The sequence below is a fragment of the Nematostella vectensis genome, chromosome 10 (genome assembly GCF_932526225.1).
Source record: "Nematostella vectensis chromosome 10, jaNemVect1.1, whole genome shotgun sequence".
NCBI classification, from domain to species: domain Eukaryota; kingdom Metazoa; phylum Cnidaria; class Anthozoa; order Actiniaria; family Edwardsiidae; genus Nematostella; species Nematostella vectensis.
Window position 1 is genome coordinate 5844332 of NC_064043.1, and position 15207 is coordinate 5859538.

General features: G+C 40.0%; 2 protein-coding genes across 4 annotated transcripts; one reads left to right on the forward strand and one right to left on the reverse strand.

The window, feature by feature from the left end:
- Window positions 1-11449, reverse strand: LOC5522100 (stromal interaction molecule 1). 2 transcript variants are annotated; one of them, XM_048733438.1, is made up of 12 exons: window positions 11323-11449; window positions 9615-9721; window positions 8758-8869; window positions 8185-8296; window positions 6796-6908; window positions 4326-4503; window positions 3941-4031; window positions 3684-3770; window positions 2927-3091; window positions 2223-2323; window positions 1632-2077; window positions 1-1128 (listed from the first exon to the last, which is right to left on the reverse strand). In XM_048733438.1, the coding sequence occupies exons 3-12, from the start codon at window positions 8864-8866 to the stop codon at window positions 614-616; spliced, it is 1917 nt and encodes a 638-aa protein (XP_048589395.1). In that variant the 5' UTR covers window positions 8867-8869; window positions 9615-9721; window positions 11323-11449; the 3' UTR covers window positions 1-613. The 2 variants fall into 2 exon arrangements, with proteins under 2 accessions (XP_048589395.1, XP_001641745.2); XM_001641695.3 differs by lacking the exon at window positions 11323-11449 and adding an exon at window positions 10690-10910.
- Window positions 10960-15047, forward strand: LOC5522099 (leucine-rich repeat extensin-like protein 5). Of its 2 annotated transcripts, none has more exons than XM_001641816.3 (6): window positions 10960-11118; window positions 11684-11908; window positions 12660-13558; window positions 13738-13846; window positions 14075-14145; window positions 14611-15047. In XM_001641816.3, exons 1-6 carry the CDS (start codon window positions 11094-11096, stop codon window positions 14686-14688), a joined length of 1407 nt encoding a protein of 468 aa, XP_001641866.1. In that variant the 5' UTR covers window positions 10960-11093; the 3' UTR covers window positions 14689-15047. The 2 variants fall into 2 exon arrangements, with proteins under 2 accessions (XP_001641866.1, XP_032223194.1); XM_032367303.2 differs by having other exon boundaries at window positions 11087-11211.
- Window positions 15048-15207: the final 160 nt, after the last annotated feature.

A 15207-nucleotide genomic window follows, 5' to 3' on the forward strand; every position in this document is an offset into this window, starting at 1 on the left:
TCAATATTCCTATTTATTCACTTTCTAAAGGCGAACGTTTACATCCACGATATCAGAATAATTTAGTCATGCAGTGAACTTTTGAGTTTAAAGTAGAGGAATTTTAGTGCGACAAATAGTCATTATAGCGAGACAACAGTATGTTTCGCTGAATAATAAAACAAAGTACAATCTGTATTTACAATTTAAAATATACAAGAAATTCCTAAAATGACCGCATGTAAAAAATTATTCCCCATATTTACACAAAATAGGTGTTTGTGTATCGCGCAATTTTCTGGATGTAAATGGTGGCGCTTGAACGTGTCTTGTGTGAAATGAAAAGCCCTCTGATAGGCAAGTTTGGAAAAGCCTCTTGATTTGCCAGTTCAGATCTAATAGACAGAGTTACAGCGGACGCGCACGCATCTAGAATGAAAATGAGACCCTGCTCCTGTACACCCACGGAGCCCACTTCCAAGTTTTGGACAACCGCAAGAAGATAGGAAAAGCATTTTCACATTATTTAAAAGTTAAATGTGCGTGCCGCCTTTCCTAATTACGGTCTATAGAACATTTTAGACCAAGACAGTAAATTGGCCTTTCCAAAGTCACCTGATTGGTCTAAAAAAGCTCAACCTGACTTTAGTTTCCCACTCGTTTGAGAGGCCGCGAGAGCTTCACTGGATAGGGAAATCGCTGGCTTGGCTAGTCGCTCATTCGAAGCGGATTGCACCTCTTTTGAAAGCTTGTCGGCGGATGCAGAGCTGGGCAACTTGCCTTTTTCTCTTGCCTTTTTGCTCTCCGCCTTGGTTTTTAACAAAGCCCGTTTCCACAGCCGCTTGATTTTCTTCCGCCTTGATTCCTCGTCATTCTCGATGGAAGATTCACCGTCACTGAAGGAGTCTTTTTTACCGGCGAACCAGCTATGGCGCTTTTTTGACTTGTTACCCGACGGAGAGTCTCGCAGACGGGGAGGCGGGTCCTCCGAGGTGCTAGTAGTGGCGATCCCCTCAGGGGGTGGGATGGGGGAGGGAAGGACCAACACAAGTTGTTTCTGGGATGGGCGAGGGTTAACCGCGAGCGCTAGATTCTCAGGTGCAGCTTGTTCTTGCAGGTCGCGGTTCGTTAGGCTTTCAGTACTCGTACCTGAAACAACAAATTGAAATTCACACGTTTATTGAGGTTTGGACAGTACACAAATATGATTGATTATCAGAACTATAATCGATTGATTTATTGATTGATTGGCTGATTATCAGAAAAACACCGAACATTCGCTGAGCGTGAAACGCTTCCGTTAGAGATCTTAGAGGATATAGAAAAAGTACTTAGCATATAAAGATGGATTGTAAACCTGGAACATGTCCACCGAACAAACGTCCTACTTTTTTTGTACGGTGAGCGCCGAAATGTTACTCAAATGTTAACCACACTTGCAGGAAATATTGTTTCTTTTCGCGGCGGCCATTTTTATCAGGCCATAGATACACACGGTTTCAATATCTACAGTGTCTGTCTTCCACATACCACAGGCGACGTTTTTAGCCAGACGTTGAGCCCTATGCAGGCAAACTTTTGCTATTGTTTTTTATTTATTGGCGGCTGGCAAAGACTCTCTAAATCTGGCTAAACTTGTTACTACTACATACCTACTTGACTGGACAAAGTCACATCAATCAGACCAGTCTCCGCCGCACTCGTGTCCACGCCCTCTGCCAGGGAGACACGTGACCCTGTCACACTCGAATACGTGGGCGGAAGGTCTTCGTCGCCATGACAACCGCCATTTACCTGACCCATCACAGGCTTTTCGGATAAGAATTTACCGCTTGCCTGCTTATGCGAGGCTTTCTCGGGCCTGTTGTCACTGCTAGCCTTTCTATGCTTGTCTAATGGGACTTTTCCAGAAACCTTGCGTCCAGTCCCAACGCTACCGATGTTGGCCACATTTGCAATAGCCTGGGAAACGACTGATTCCGACTCTAAACCGGAAGTGGCGCTGCTTGACATGATAGGCAGGCCACTGAGAGCCTCGATCTGATACCATCTACGCTGACGCTCCTCCATCTCGTTGGTGACATCCGCCAGCGCCGCCCTGAAAGAAGGGAATAATGTTTAGGAAAACTGAGACTGACAGAAGGAATGGCAGCATGTCATAGATAGTATGGGTAGGTAACAAACGGCAGGAAAATGGTCGTAGCGGCGTCTAAGAAAGTTAATAGTAATTGCTAAAGTCTTACCTGGCTGCCAGAATTTGTTGGTCTACTTCGTCTATTGTGAGATCATGCGCCATCCGAAACGATCCGATAAAACTGTTTCTTTTCTTCCGTATCCGATCACACTGCAACAAAGCATGTTTATGTTAAAATATAATACAGAAAAAATGACTCGATGTAACGCTACGACAAGGAACAGAAATTTGAACCATTTTATCGAAAAAAAAAATCAAGAATTTAACAAATATTTTACTGTTTTCAAGACCTGGCGCGTTTATTGTTTTATGACGTGTTATATAGGGCTTGTTACCTGATCTGTATATAACATGATGTAACGATCAATGACGTGACTTAGGGCGCGCTTTTACCCGTGATTCCGGAATGAGAATGGTTAGAATAGAAAAAGTGCGCGTTTGTTTATCCCACGTTTTCATTCCAGAATGGAATGAAGGGCATTCCACCCCTTCTGCTTCCTGTACGCTATGACTTGAATGCCACTCTGAACATTCGAGTCATTATTTCATTCACTCTGGCATTCGAGTCATTCTGCTACAGGTAGCAGAATGGGTGGAACGGCCTTCATTCCATTCCGGAATGGGAACGCGGGGTAAACGAACGCGCGCTTTTTCTATTCTGACCATTCTCATTCCGGAACCACGAGTAAAAAAACGCGCCCTTAGTTATGTGATAGGAATGCGTGACAAATAGCGTGATATGAAGTGACTAACCGCGTCCTTGGCTTCCGTCATCTGTTTGAGAGCCTGTGTGCGCTTCATCTGGAAGTGGCGTGACTCCTTGGTGTAGGTAATATGCAGCCACTGCGCAAGCTCCTCTGGCGCCTTCCATGATCGGTACTCTAGCTCGCGCTCGGCTTTGCGCAAAGCCTTACGCACCTGGGGTACCAAATTTGTTGGGGTTTTGTGAATATTAAAATACCGTATTATTTTGGAAAATGTAGGTATATTGTGTATTATTTTGTTTTGTTTTATAATATGGAATTTCCCAGCGAGAAAGCATTTTCGAACCATCGACGGACGTCGCCGTCGTCTTTATTCTATCGAGATCACCATTGAAGCAAAATCAACCAATTACCCAAATAGTCGTGTTCGTTAACCAGAGTATGAAAATATGGTTCACTTAAAAAAACTGGTTGTCAACTCTGCCAAATTTTCGTCTTAAATGAGACTTTTTCAGGTCCTCGTTGGGTGTGACTTGACGTGCTTTCTGGGTGTTGCGTTACCTGTGTGACGCGCATAACGGTTGTCTGGGTTACTTGTGTGACGTGACGTGCTTGCTGGGTGATTGCGTTACATGTGTTACGCGTAACGTTGATGTGATTTGTCTGCGTTACATGTAGGACGCAAGTTGTGTGAACGATCATACTTTTATATTTGTATAACTGCCTCTAGCGGCCTATGTGTAGCGTATGGATGGACTTATTGCTGTATTTCACCAACGATTGCGTTACTGGATGTGATCTGTTACCTGCATCAATTCCTGTTCTGCGATATACAATCGCTGTAGTTGCTCCTTTGTGCCGTCTTTGGCGTCTTGGAGTCTCTCAGCTTCAAACTATCAACAACAAACATTACAGACGGTAATGCCAGGCTAGTCCTACTACTCTGGCATTTTACTATCATAAACCCAAGGGGATTTATACGATTTGTGACCTAGATGATGATTATGAAATCAATACGTGATCATGTGATGAGCACGCGATGATCACGTGATGTATGTGCTACCTTTGATGCGTCTATCTCCTCCTGCAGCCTCGTCTCCAGGTCGCCTTTCTGTTTCATGGCTCGCTGATGGTCCTCCTCGGCGGCAGCCAAACTGTCAATCAAAACACCAACGAATAAACACCAACGTATGTGTTGCAGAGAAAATTACCTGTGAAATCCTGGAAATGCTGGCGGGGTACATGATTGATTTGCGCTAGGTCGTGGGAAATGTATTACAAACTTTAAATGGTGATATCAATGATACGTCCTGAAATTTGATGAGGTACCAGTATGTGTGGTGATTGTTTATATTCAAACAATATGCTATGTTTAAGAAAGTAAATGTTTGATTAAAATGGGAAGAGCAAAGTACAGTGATAGGTTTACGGAGCAGCTTGGAACTCACCGGGCTTGCAGGTCGGCAAAGTTCTTCTCCGCTTGTTGTAACACCTTCAAGTCTCTCATGGTTTGCTCGATCTGCTGTTTAGCGCGTCGCTTCTGGTGCACGGCAAACCAGCACCCAACGGTAGCTATCAACACAGAGAACGCAACAACGATGTCCTTCAAGAAGTTATGCCCAGATGCTGCAAAGAGAGATGTGTTCGGACGAGAGTTAGAACGACACGGACATGTGACACACGAGACATACGACAATGACATTGGAACACAAAGATGGCGACAATGATTTTTTTCATGAAGTTATGACTAGATCCTGTAAAGAGAGATGCGAATCAATAAACGACACGGGCGATGGTGACACGCAGAACATACGATGAACGGTTTTTTGATCCTTCAATAGCTTTATTAGACAACATAGATGTGGGTCATACGTAAACGGGCAATGCAGGACGTACCCCCAAATAAACAAATTGGGAAAAACATGAATAAAAAAAAACTAACTGTGGTGGCAGCCACAGTTCCGTGCGATGGACCATGTACAGGGTAAGCCTACGTTGAAAACATTGGCAAGTAGGGCCTGATAATGGTTCTTTAGGAAATATTTAAGCGCGAGTAGGCCAGAGAACTTACTGAGCTGAGTTAAGTTACATACGAGATTCCATGGTTTCTCAATACGATTGAAATAATAAGAAGTTATGAACAGATGCTGTAAAGAGACATGCGATATTATTAGAACGACACGGGAATACGCGCAAACATACGACAAAGATAATAGATACGACGCCGACATCAGGTGATGCGCAACATGCTGCACGAAAAAACGATTACCGTGTAACATGGTCTTCCGCCTCGTTTTTTACGCAACAATTTGTTTTGCAGCATGCTGTAGGATTTTGAATCAGGATCAAAATCTTGCAACAACAAAAATGACGAATTTTGAAAAAAATTGATCCGTGTAACATCACGGCGTCGTTTTTTGTGTGCAACAAATCCTACAATCCATATTGTTTTGGGCATGCAAACGAGGTCGTTGCAAACGATACATTGCATTTTGTTGCAAACGATGTTGCAAAAAGATCCGTCTAACACGTACGCCGAAAATGGTGGCGTCATTTGTTGCGCAAAAAAAACGATGTTGGCAACGACGCGTGCAACATCACCTATATACACCTATTTCAAAAAAGTTTGACGATAACAGAATGGAAAATGGAACAAAGTTTGGCCAATAATAATGTTTCTTTGTATTTAAAATTCGTTCATTCATTACAAGGACCTCGCTACAAACTTAATTTAGCCTCACTGAATGTCATTAACAGATACAAGACTTGTTTTCCCTAACCAGTGGTGTTTGGCATTCATCATTTACCATTTTCTTATAGTCAACGAACGTATATGAAATAGGTGTATAATACGCTGTACCGTATATTGTACTCAAGAACTGCCAACAAAAATAATGAGAGGGTCTTCCAAACGCTCTTGTCTGTCATTCTCATTCGTATATTTCAGATATAAAACCTGCCCCCCAAAAAATGAATTTGAATCTAAACTTACTAAATCCGAGGACATCAGGAAGATCGAAAAAAAAAATAGAAAACGTATCTCCAATGATTTAAAGCACACGTCGTCGAGCCAATTGTACGAATTTGCAGTAACAAATTACGTGAGATAAAAAACGCTAAGAAGGCGGGTAAGATTCAAACAAGGAAAGAGCTGGTGGAATTTTTCTGAGATTCTGATGGTGCTATGAAAGAGCTGGTGGAATTTTTCTGAAATTCTGATCGTGCCATGAAAGAGCTGGTGGAATTTTTCTGAAATTCTGATTGTGTCAGGCAGATAGGATAGTTTTTCCTAATGAATTCAGCACAAGCAATTGGCAAAATCCACTTCATAAAATAGAACAAATATTAATTGATCCAGCGAACTAAGATTTTCTATAAAGGGGACTAGAAAAGCAAACAACGAACTCGAGATGCATCTAAACGTCAATAACAAACCCCAAAAGGTCTCCGCTGCTGCCCTCAGCAGCTCCACCATATGATAGACCACCCATCCATGTAAATCCATCGCAGAAACCAGCCCAGAATCATCCCACAACTGGAAGACGTTACATGATAGATGTGCTTCAAGTACCAACACAGCATACAAGCCAATTATCGCATTACCACACACAAAACTAGGCACAATTTTGGCAGACATGTTATTTAAGATGACGCTTATGGACAGCCCTTGAAACGCCTCTGGATTGGCACACGGCCGGGATGTTACATATCGCCTCAAAGACCAGGAGAAACAGCTAACTATTTAAGTGATTTCCCTAATTTCATAACGCAACGCAAAGGCAATTAGAATGGTGGTATGAGGAAACCGAAAAAATACTCCCGAAGGTTTATACACCCAGCCATAAAAAGATAGAGGATCCCCCACCACCCCCTGGAACAGTAGAATGGCGTTTTGTTTGACCCTTTTTACGGGATTACCTGGAGGTCCGAACAGAATGACGTCCATAGCGCGAAGAGAGATTTTCTTGCGATGTTTCGGATCTTTGACCCCCAGATCCGCGTGCAGGAAACCATTGTGCTTAGTTGCCAGTCTGAAAAAAAAAGAAAAGATGATACTAACTTCAATTCTCAACTTGTTTGAGACTGAATAATCAATCATTTAACTTAGTGAGTCAGTGGAACTGTTAACGCCTGCAAGTCGTGATCTCTTCATTATAAAGAAGAAAGTAGAAAGAGAGAGCCAAGTACGTGAAGAAAAAGAAACAATAGGAAAGAAAACGGTTCATTTTTCAAGCGATTATGTCCCGCCTTCCTTCTCAGCTTTCTCCATTATTGAAAATAGACCCTCACAGTTGCAGAGCAGACTAAAGAACCAAGGAATAAAAAGCAACTTGTTTATCTCCTTTTCTCATGTCACTAGTTTGCGCAAAATCGTTTTACGCGTGTTACGCGATTAACAAAGTTTAATGTTGGATTCCCTTGCTTAGTTTTTATCTCGCTTTTCTGATGTTGCGCAAACCCTGGTCCACGGAAACTCATGAAATGATATACTATAGCTGCCCTTTAAGTAAGCAATAAAACTAGAAAACTGGATGCAAAAGCTATTTGCAGTTTTATCAAGTATTTTTATATCAAAGCAATAAAACTAGAAAACTGGATGCAAAAGCTATTTGCAGTTTTATCAAGTATTTTCATATCAAAGCACCCTGTATGTGTGTGGCTTTAGTGTCATCACGTAGTAATAGTTTACTTATTATCATAATCTATGCACAGCTTGTTTGACACGACCACCTGTAAGGCCAAACCACATTTGTGTACAGACTGTCAAAAAGTCAAGGAAATTGCAGTGAAGATTGCCAACAGGGTATTATATTCAAGAATGCATTTACATGCCAAGAAGGTGTTACTTATATTGTGTAAATATGGGCCTTGAATGAATAACAAGTATGCATAAAGCAATTTTCGGTCTTAAAACTCCCATCCACCGTTTGCACTAACACCATTCTTTCAAAGGGTGTATTCTACTAACAAACACTATAATCTCTGTTATTGTATATCTAGATCTTATTGCATGAGATTTTTGGCGTTTTTGGGAGAGGCATATTTTCAAGTTTTGTCCACAACCAAACTTTCAGAACTAAAATTTCATATTTTTTTTTCTCGCAAAAGGGAGCAAGGGTTTTAATACATTGCGAGTTTCTCAATACTGCAAGTGGCAATGATGCTTAACCTGTTCCATCCTTTTAAGATAAGAATCACATTTTTTTTTGCATCGCCCCACATGTTTTTTTTGTGGGCACTTTAATTTTGAAACATTTTGAGAAATAAAACAAGTACCTACATGTGGAATCAAGTATCATACAATACCTGGGTAACATTGAGCCATTAACACCATAAGACTTGAATGCCTCAGAGTACTGAGGCAAGTGAACACAGTCAACAAGCCATGATACAACTTCTTTGCTGGTCCAATTATGTACTGAAAGAAAAGTTCATCAATTGCTAGGCAATACTAGACATGTCAAAAGTAACTGTAAAAAGTAGATTTAGTTTTCTCTATGTACAACAAAACACAACCCACCATCTGCAAGCCGACTATTAAGGGTATCAAATCAAGTCAATCCAGATTCAGAATGTAATATTGCTTAACAGTCAGAGAGAGGTGTCAGGATATTGTCATTTATATCTTACCCAAATGTAGGACAAATGCAACACATCATGGCGCGTACCTAGGATTGGCCTAGGGGGGTTGCGCAGTCATAGGTATCATATGGAAAAAGCATAGGATTTAAAAATCTATAATAAGAAATGACCCACTTTTGGCCGCCAAGGGTGGGTGCGCGTTCACCCTGCACATCCCCCTGTGTACGTGTGTGCACATGGCCTCTCAAAGCGCAAGTGCTAATAACCCAAATAGGACGATAAAACATCCAGTTTTACCTTCACTAGAAACCCAGCTTTTCCATAGGTCTTCCACAGTGATCAGGGAGTCATTGCCATGGAAATGGTTGTGTCGATTTTGATCAGACAGATGGAGTTCATCCCTCATAAACTGTTAATCAAAAGCAATGGTCTTGAAAAATTAGTGTTTAAAATGAAAGTACAAACTTACAAATGAGTTTTTATTTTACGAAATATTATTATCCCAAAAAACCCAGCCAACAACATCTTTGTTGTTTTTATATGCAGCTGTATCTTTTATTTATATTTTACGTTGCTTTATGTGTTACATAATTCACAAAATGCACATTTTGCCTCCTTGGAGTTATGGATGTTTCAGGATCATATCCTGTCCATTTTAATAAACAGTTTGAGAAAGACATAATGTCTGGACCACTTAGTGTGTTTATCATTACAATAACATCTGGTATCTCTGTTTAGGGGTAGACTAAAAGCTTGTAACTTTTCCTTTTCTTCTCTCCCACTAGAATTAGTTCACTTAATTAATTCCCCTAATGGAGGATGCATCTCTATTGACCATCCTCCATTATGTGACCAATCTATTGTCTCATTTTCTAACTATAAGTAGCAGTAAAAAAAACATTTATTTGTACCCTCTGGCAACAAAACTGTCATTCTAGTGGGAGAGGAGAAAAGGAAAGGTTACAAGCTTTAAAATGTCACTGCATAGCTTGAAGACACTCAGAAATAACACAAAGCATACAGTATTTTAGTTTCATTGCAGTAATAACCTATATTAAAATTTTACTTTGCTATGATCCAAAGGGACGCCATAATACTGTAAAGGTCTCACAACATTTCTTAACAACGTAAGTGAGGCTTTGTCTTTCAGTTACCTCATCGGATTCACTGACGTCAACCTTGCCATCCCTGTCGTCATCCAAGTGGTAATGGATCTGACTGATGCCAGCAAAGTTAAGCTTCTCGTTTTCATCAAGGGTTTCTAACAATAAAATAAATTAGACTTAGATATCCATCTCATAACTGGACTTTACAATGTTGAAATAAAAAAAATATTTTTTGAATGATAAAAAGATAATATAAGGATAAATAACTGTGCAAATGATGAGCTTAAAATTAAATACAGTTGCGGTAATATAAATGAAAGGGTGAATTTAAATGAAATATGAATGAACAACTCCCAGTAACAAACAGCATTTCACTTGGTCCAAGCAAATGTCATCAAGTTTGATTTTTTAGACTATTGATTTCAGTGAGTAATTTTCTTGTCTATTGGTATCACTGACCTTGTCCATGACTTTATTTAAAATGGAATAATAAAAAATCAAGTTTCCTATCTGAGTACACACAACTGGCTTATTATGCAAACTCTGATGCCAACAATGGCAAATGTTTAATATTTGACTATGTATATCAATTAAAAAAAATATATCCACTATGACCTACTCGGTTTTTTTTTCTATTAAGTGTACTAATAAAATTTTTCTTACAAATTCGGATTAAAAATCTAAAAGACATTCTCAAAGCTGAATAACAAAGTTTTATACTTTAATATATAATAACAAACTATTTATACTTCTTTCTGTAATCATTATTCACAAAGATGTGTGACGTGTTTTAGAAAGATTAATTCAAATGCAGCAGTGAAAACATTTGCTGATTATCAGCGATATTCACTCTCTTAAAGATTTTAAAGCGTTATAAGAACTGAGGCTCTTATAAATAGGCGAATAAGAGAATGAAAAAAATATGGGAGGAAATTTACATGCCTGTATTTTGTATGAGACGGACCAAAGGTGTATCATAGACAAGATAAAAATCGAATTTCCGTTAATGAAACTATAGGAATGGAAATATATATAAATTCAGTGATCGTGACAACGAAACGAAAGAACTGACCCATGGAGAGCGAAGGGCAAAAAAAATAACAAACGCTGATCGACGACCTACCGGTGAAATCGTGAGAAAGACAGACATTGAGATAGATCGCGGCTACTAGGAACAATTGCCAAAGCAACATTGAACCTCACGTGGACTGGTCAATCTTGAGTCTTCCTCCTCATAATACTCTTGCCCTTTCAACAAACACGCGATACAAGCAGGAAAGGTTATTGTGATCACACGGATGTTGTTGGAACGGAACTTGAACTCAACTCAGGAGAGCTGCTTGGTTATCCCGACAAATTATCGATCGGAAATCGTTACTTTCGGTCCCTACGGAAGAAGTGCGAAGGGCCGATTGTCAATTCGTGCCTTCGTTTTCCGGCTCGTAGTTACGTCGTTGGGGCGCGATAGGAATTCGAAGCTGTGACACGTCAGAATTGCGTAGAAATTACACAAGCTACGATCACAAGATGCCGGTTGATCCGGGATCGAACGGTAAGATTTGCTTGATTTCTATTTTACTAAGACACTAAGGAAGGCCTTGAGAACATTTTTCTCGCCACAGACTTTCAACTGAGACAATGCTAGGCAAGTATTTTGGTAAAACTCATGGGTTGATCAGTAATGGCGGATTGTGGTATTGAATTCTTTCTTTGATACCACTTTACTTTGAATATTTAGCAATTTATTCGCGTTTACCTTCAAGGAAGCTTTGATATTTTAGTTAAGCCAATGATCAATCATATTTGGTCGAATGATTTTCTGTTTTCATTCGAATATTCTTTCTTGTTACCCCCTTACGCCTGACGTGTTCGCTAACACTTGGATATCTTTGTTGACTAACAGAGTTTACGTCATTCCGATATTCTCAACCATTCCAGATTATTTAAAGCACATTCCTTTCTTTTGTCGGCAACCGATTTGAATGAAGAAAACAATCCACTATTAATATTGAGCACGGAAACGAAATTTACATCGACTTCAACGACGACGAAAAACGAGGCGACAGCAGTAACGGTTTTGTGTTGTGTTTATTGAGCTATGAACCTTCTGTTTCCAGCTTCTGCGAGTGCTGTTCTGGCATATAATGGAGATTCACCAAGGGGATGGAATGATCCACCGACTTTTGCGTTTTCTGGGAACAAATCAGGGGGATCAAGACCCAAACTAGACTTGAGGAAAAGAGTTTCCCACCAACAAGCTTTACACGGAGGGAATACTCCACCACCACAACCTATAAATCCCCCAAACCCGCCCTCATACCCTAGTATCGATGCTACGAATGGTGAGTACTTGATAGATTGATGAGTATACTCATAAAGTCAATATCACTGTTGTAAACTAAATTATATAACACAAGCCGCAGAGGAAAGACGGCCTTGGGAATCTTGCATTATTCATGCATTACCTATACATATTACAATTTTTAAATTACTCTTGAATTGAAAATAAAGGACCGAGTACGAAAAGCAAAAGAGATACCAGAGAGAATGTAATAGCATTTTGATCCACAATGAATTTAGTGGTATTGTTTTGCCCCATACTAAGAGTATTTTATCACACTGCTTTACTACATGACTTGAACTCAGCCATTTTTTGAGACAGACAATAATTTTGCTTCAACAATAGACACTTTCATATTTTGTTGATCTCTTCCATCTACAGTGGAACCTAGATTCTACAATACTGCATAAATGCCCCATACAAAATAATAATAATAATAATAATAATAATAATGCTCGTTTATTTCAACCGTTTGCAGTTCTTTTACAACTGAATTACCGGTGGGGTCAGCTAACTACAAAATACATTACACCATACATAATTCATAATAACATTAAATCCCCAGCATATTGCGCTGAGACGAATTTGGAAAAACGGTCCGTGCGACCCGGAACCACACTATGTGCGCGCTTAGATCTTAGGGAGTATGACGAATTGGAGGATATAAGTCTGCTTGACACTAGGGGGTATAAGACGCTCCCCTGTGGCCTTGCCATTTTACTCTGTATATTCAGCAATATTTTACTTTACAGCGATGGCAGGGCTGAGCCTTCATTCATCTCCAAGGATCCCACCTCCTCCATCTCCAAAACACTACACACCAACCCAACCAATAAACCAAGTCCCACCTCCAGCCCTCACCACTGCAATTCCAACAGTTGCAGCCTACCAAGCCGCACACCCATCAGCCATCAATGCATCGCCTACAACAGTTGGATCACCCTCTACTACAGCACCTTCTGTGCCATCACCTCAAGCACCCACACATATAGGACAACCACTGATTGCACTAAAGAGTCATGCATTTGAACCTGTCAAGGCTCATACTAGCATCCGATCCACGGCAGAAATTGATGAGGGGATAGGCACTCATGAACCCCAACAGGAGATCTATAACCCCATGCATCATGCTGCTCAAAATGGCTCAACCTGTACTGCACTTGTACCAACCCCACCACAAGCTGTTTTACCATACCACCCTTTACATGTGCCAAATGGAAATGTGCCGGTTAATACCTCAGTTGGCTATGCCACACCACCCACAACTACCATGCTTCCACACCAGCCCCATCCCAACAACATCTATAGTAGTCCAGCATCAACCATGCCACCACCACCACTGCAGACCCACCACAACAGCACCTACAGCAGTCCTGTACCTCTAGCGCATTCCGCTCCTGCGACCCCAACACAAATGGCAGTGGGACATGTAACGCCACCTCCTCCAACTTTTCCAGTCAGCTCCAGAGTCCCTACACCTCCACAGGGTCAAGGCCTTGTACCCCCTATGTCTTCTAGTGCTGGTAATACACCAAGGTGCCTGTCACCTTTACAAAATGACCCAGACGATAATTTGGGTGACGAGGAAGGACTAGAGGCTACTATGTTTGCTCTAGAAGATGTTATCCAGAAATACAGTAATAGCATAGAGGTGAGTTTGCATGAACATCCTTATTTCCATTGTCCTTTTTGATGCTGGCATAACCTTTAAGATCCTTCACTGATGTATGTACATCTACCCACCAGACCATAAATTGTAGTCAATAAGATTGCCATTTAATTACCTTACGACTTATTTATTCATTTATATTTTTTTATCAAATTCTTTAGAATCGCATCTCCAAGGACATTACCAGGAGACTGAAAATAATGTCTCAGATGTGGATGGGTGGCAGACTAAGCAAAGTAGTGAAAACAAGGATGATCAAATTGGCAAAAGGTAACTATTGTAATAACTGTTTTGTTTTAGAAGGTTTTATAGACCATTAGATGCTGATGGTTGATGGGACTTTTGTTGTTTTTGTTATTCACCCATCAGATATCATATGTCTGGTCTCTTAATGCTAAAATTATACTGTACTGCAAAATATAGTACTTGTATGTCCCTCTTGTTATAAAAACCTTCTGTCAGTAATGTACTCACTTGAGACTGTCTTATTGTTAACAGCTTTGGATGATGGCCAAGGAGAGGAAGCTCATAATATTCATGTATCTATCATGGTGGATCATGTTGCTGAGGTATGCAGAACGCTCTTACAATATATTTTATTTTAGCACTGGTCTGCTTAACCTCGCTACTGTAACCAAATGCTGTCTGGTAGACTGACAATGCAAAAAAAAAGAAGAAAATAAAACACCTCCAGTGTAACCTGTTTCTTTTAAAATGTGCTATGTTTGAGCTTGAGAGAGTTTGTGAAGATGCTGAATTTATCTAAATCACAATAAAATTTAAGGCAAATAAATCAACATAGTGTTGAAGTGCTCCAGTACTATGCCCATTGTATGTTTTCAATGAAGGGCTGATGCTCAAAACCTCAGCAAAACTATGTACTCTGCTTTTCAAGAAGCATACATCATATACCACTTCAACCTTTATTTCCCTAATTACAACATGCCTATGCAGTATAATCTTTCAACATACCATGCAATATAAGGCAAATCAATTGTGCCTCCATTGTTTAATGTCCTCTTTTTTAATTTAAGGTAAACCAATGGATGGTTGCTGTGAAAAGATTGATTTCTTTAGTTCGTCATGACCCTATACGACCAACCACATCATGACAGCTGCGACAATGCAATGCAATGCATTAGACAATAAGACCAAGAGGCATAAATTTTAGGAATATGGTCTTGCCAGGGAGTTTTAGATGTCAAGAGAACAAATACAGTGGTAGCAAATGATTTACCATGCTCATTAGTTTTGTGATATAAAATGCTAGATTGTACAATACAAAATCGAATTATTGTCCATGGTTCAAATCATTCCATGGGTATACATGAACACTTAACAAACTTATTTAAGATTTATCAAATTCAACGAATTTGTTTAAAAAGGGGTGGGAGAGTGATAGGGGTACATATTAAAATACCAGCAAATATTTCATTATTTTAATAATAATAAAAAAGATTTGTTCTGCCTAGAGGGTGTATGTCTGCTAGCTTACAAGTTGACCCCTATGCACTATAGCAGTCTGCTTACAAACTATGCCCAAGTGAAGAATATCTGTTGAATATCTATTTCCAGTCAGTAGAGTTCCACCATCTAGGTACTGCTTGTAGGCAATTATGGTCAGAGGCAAA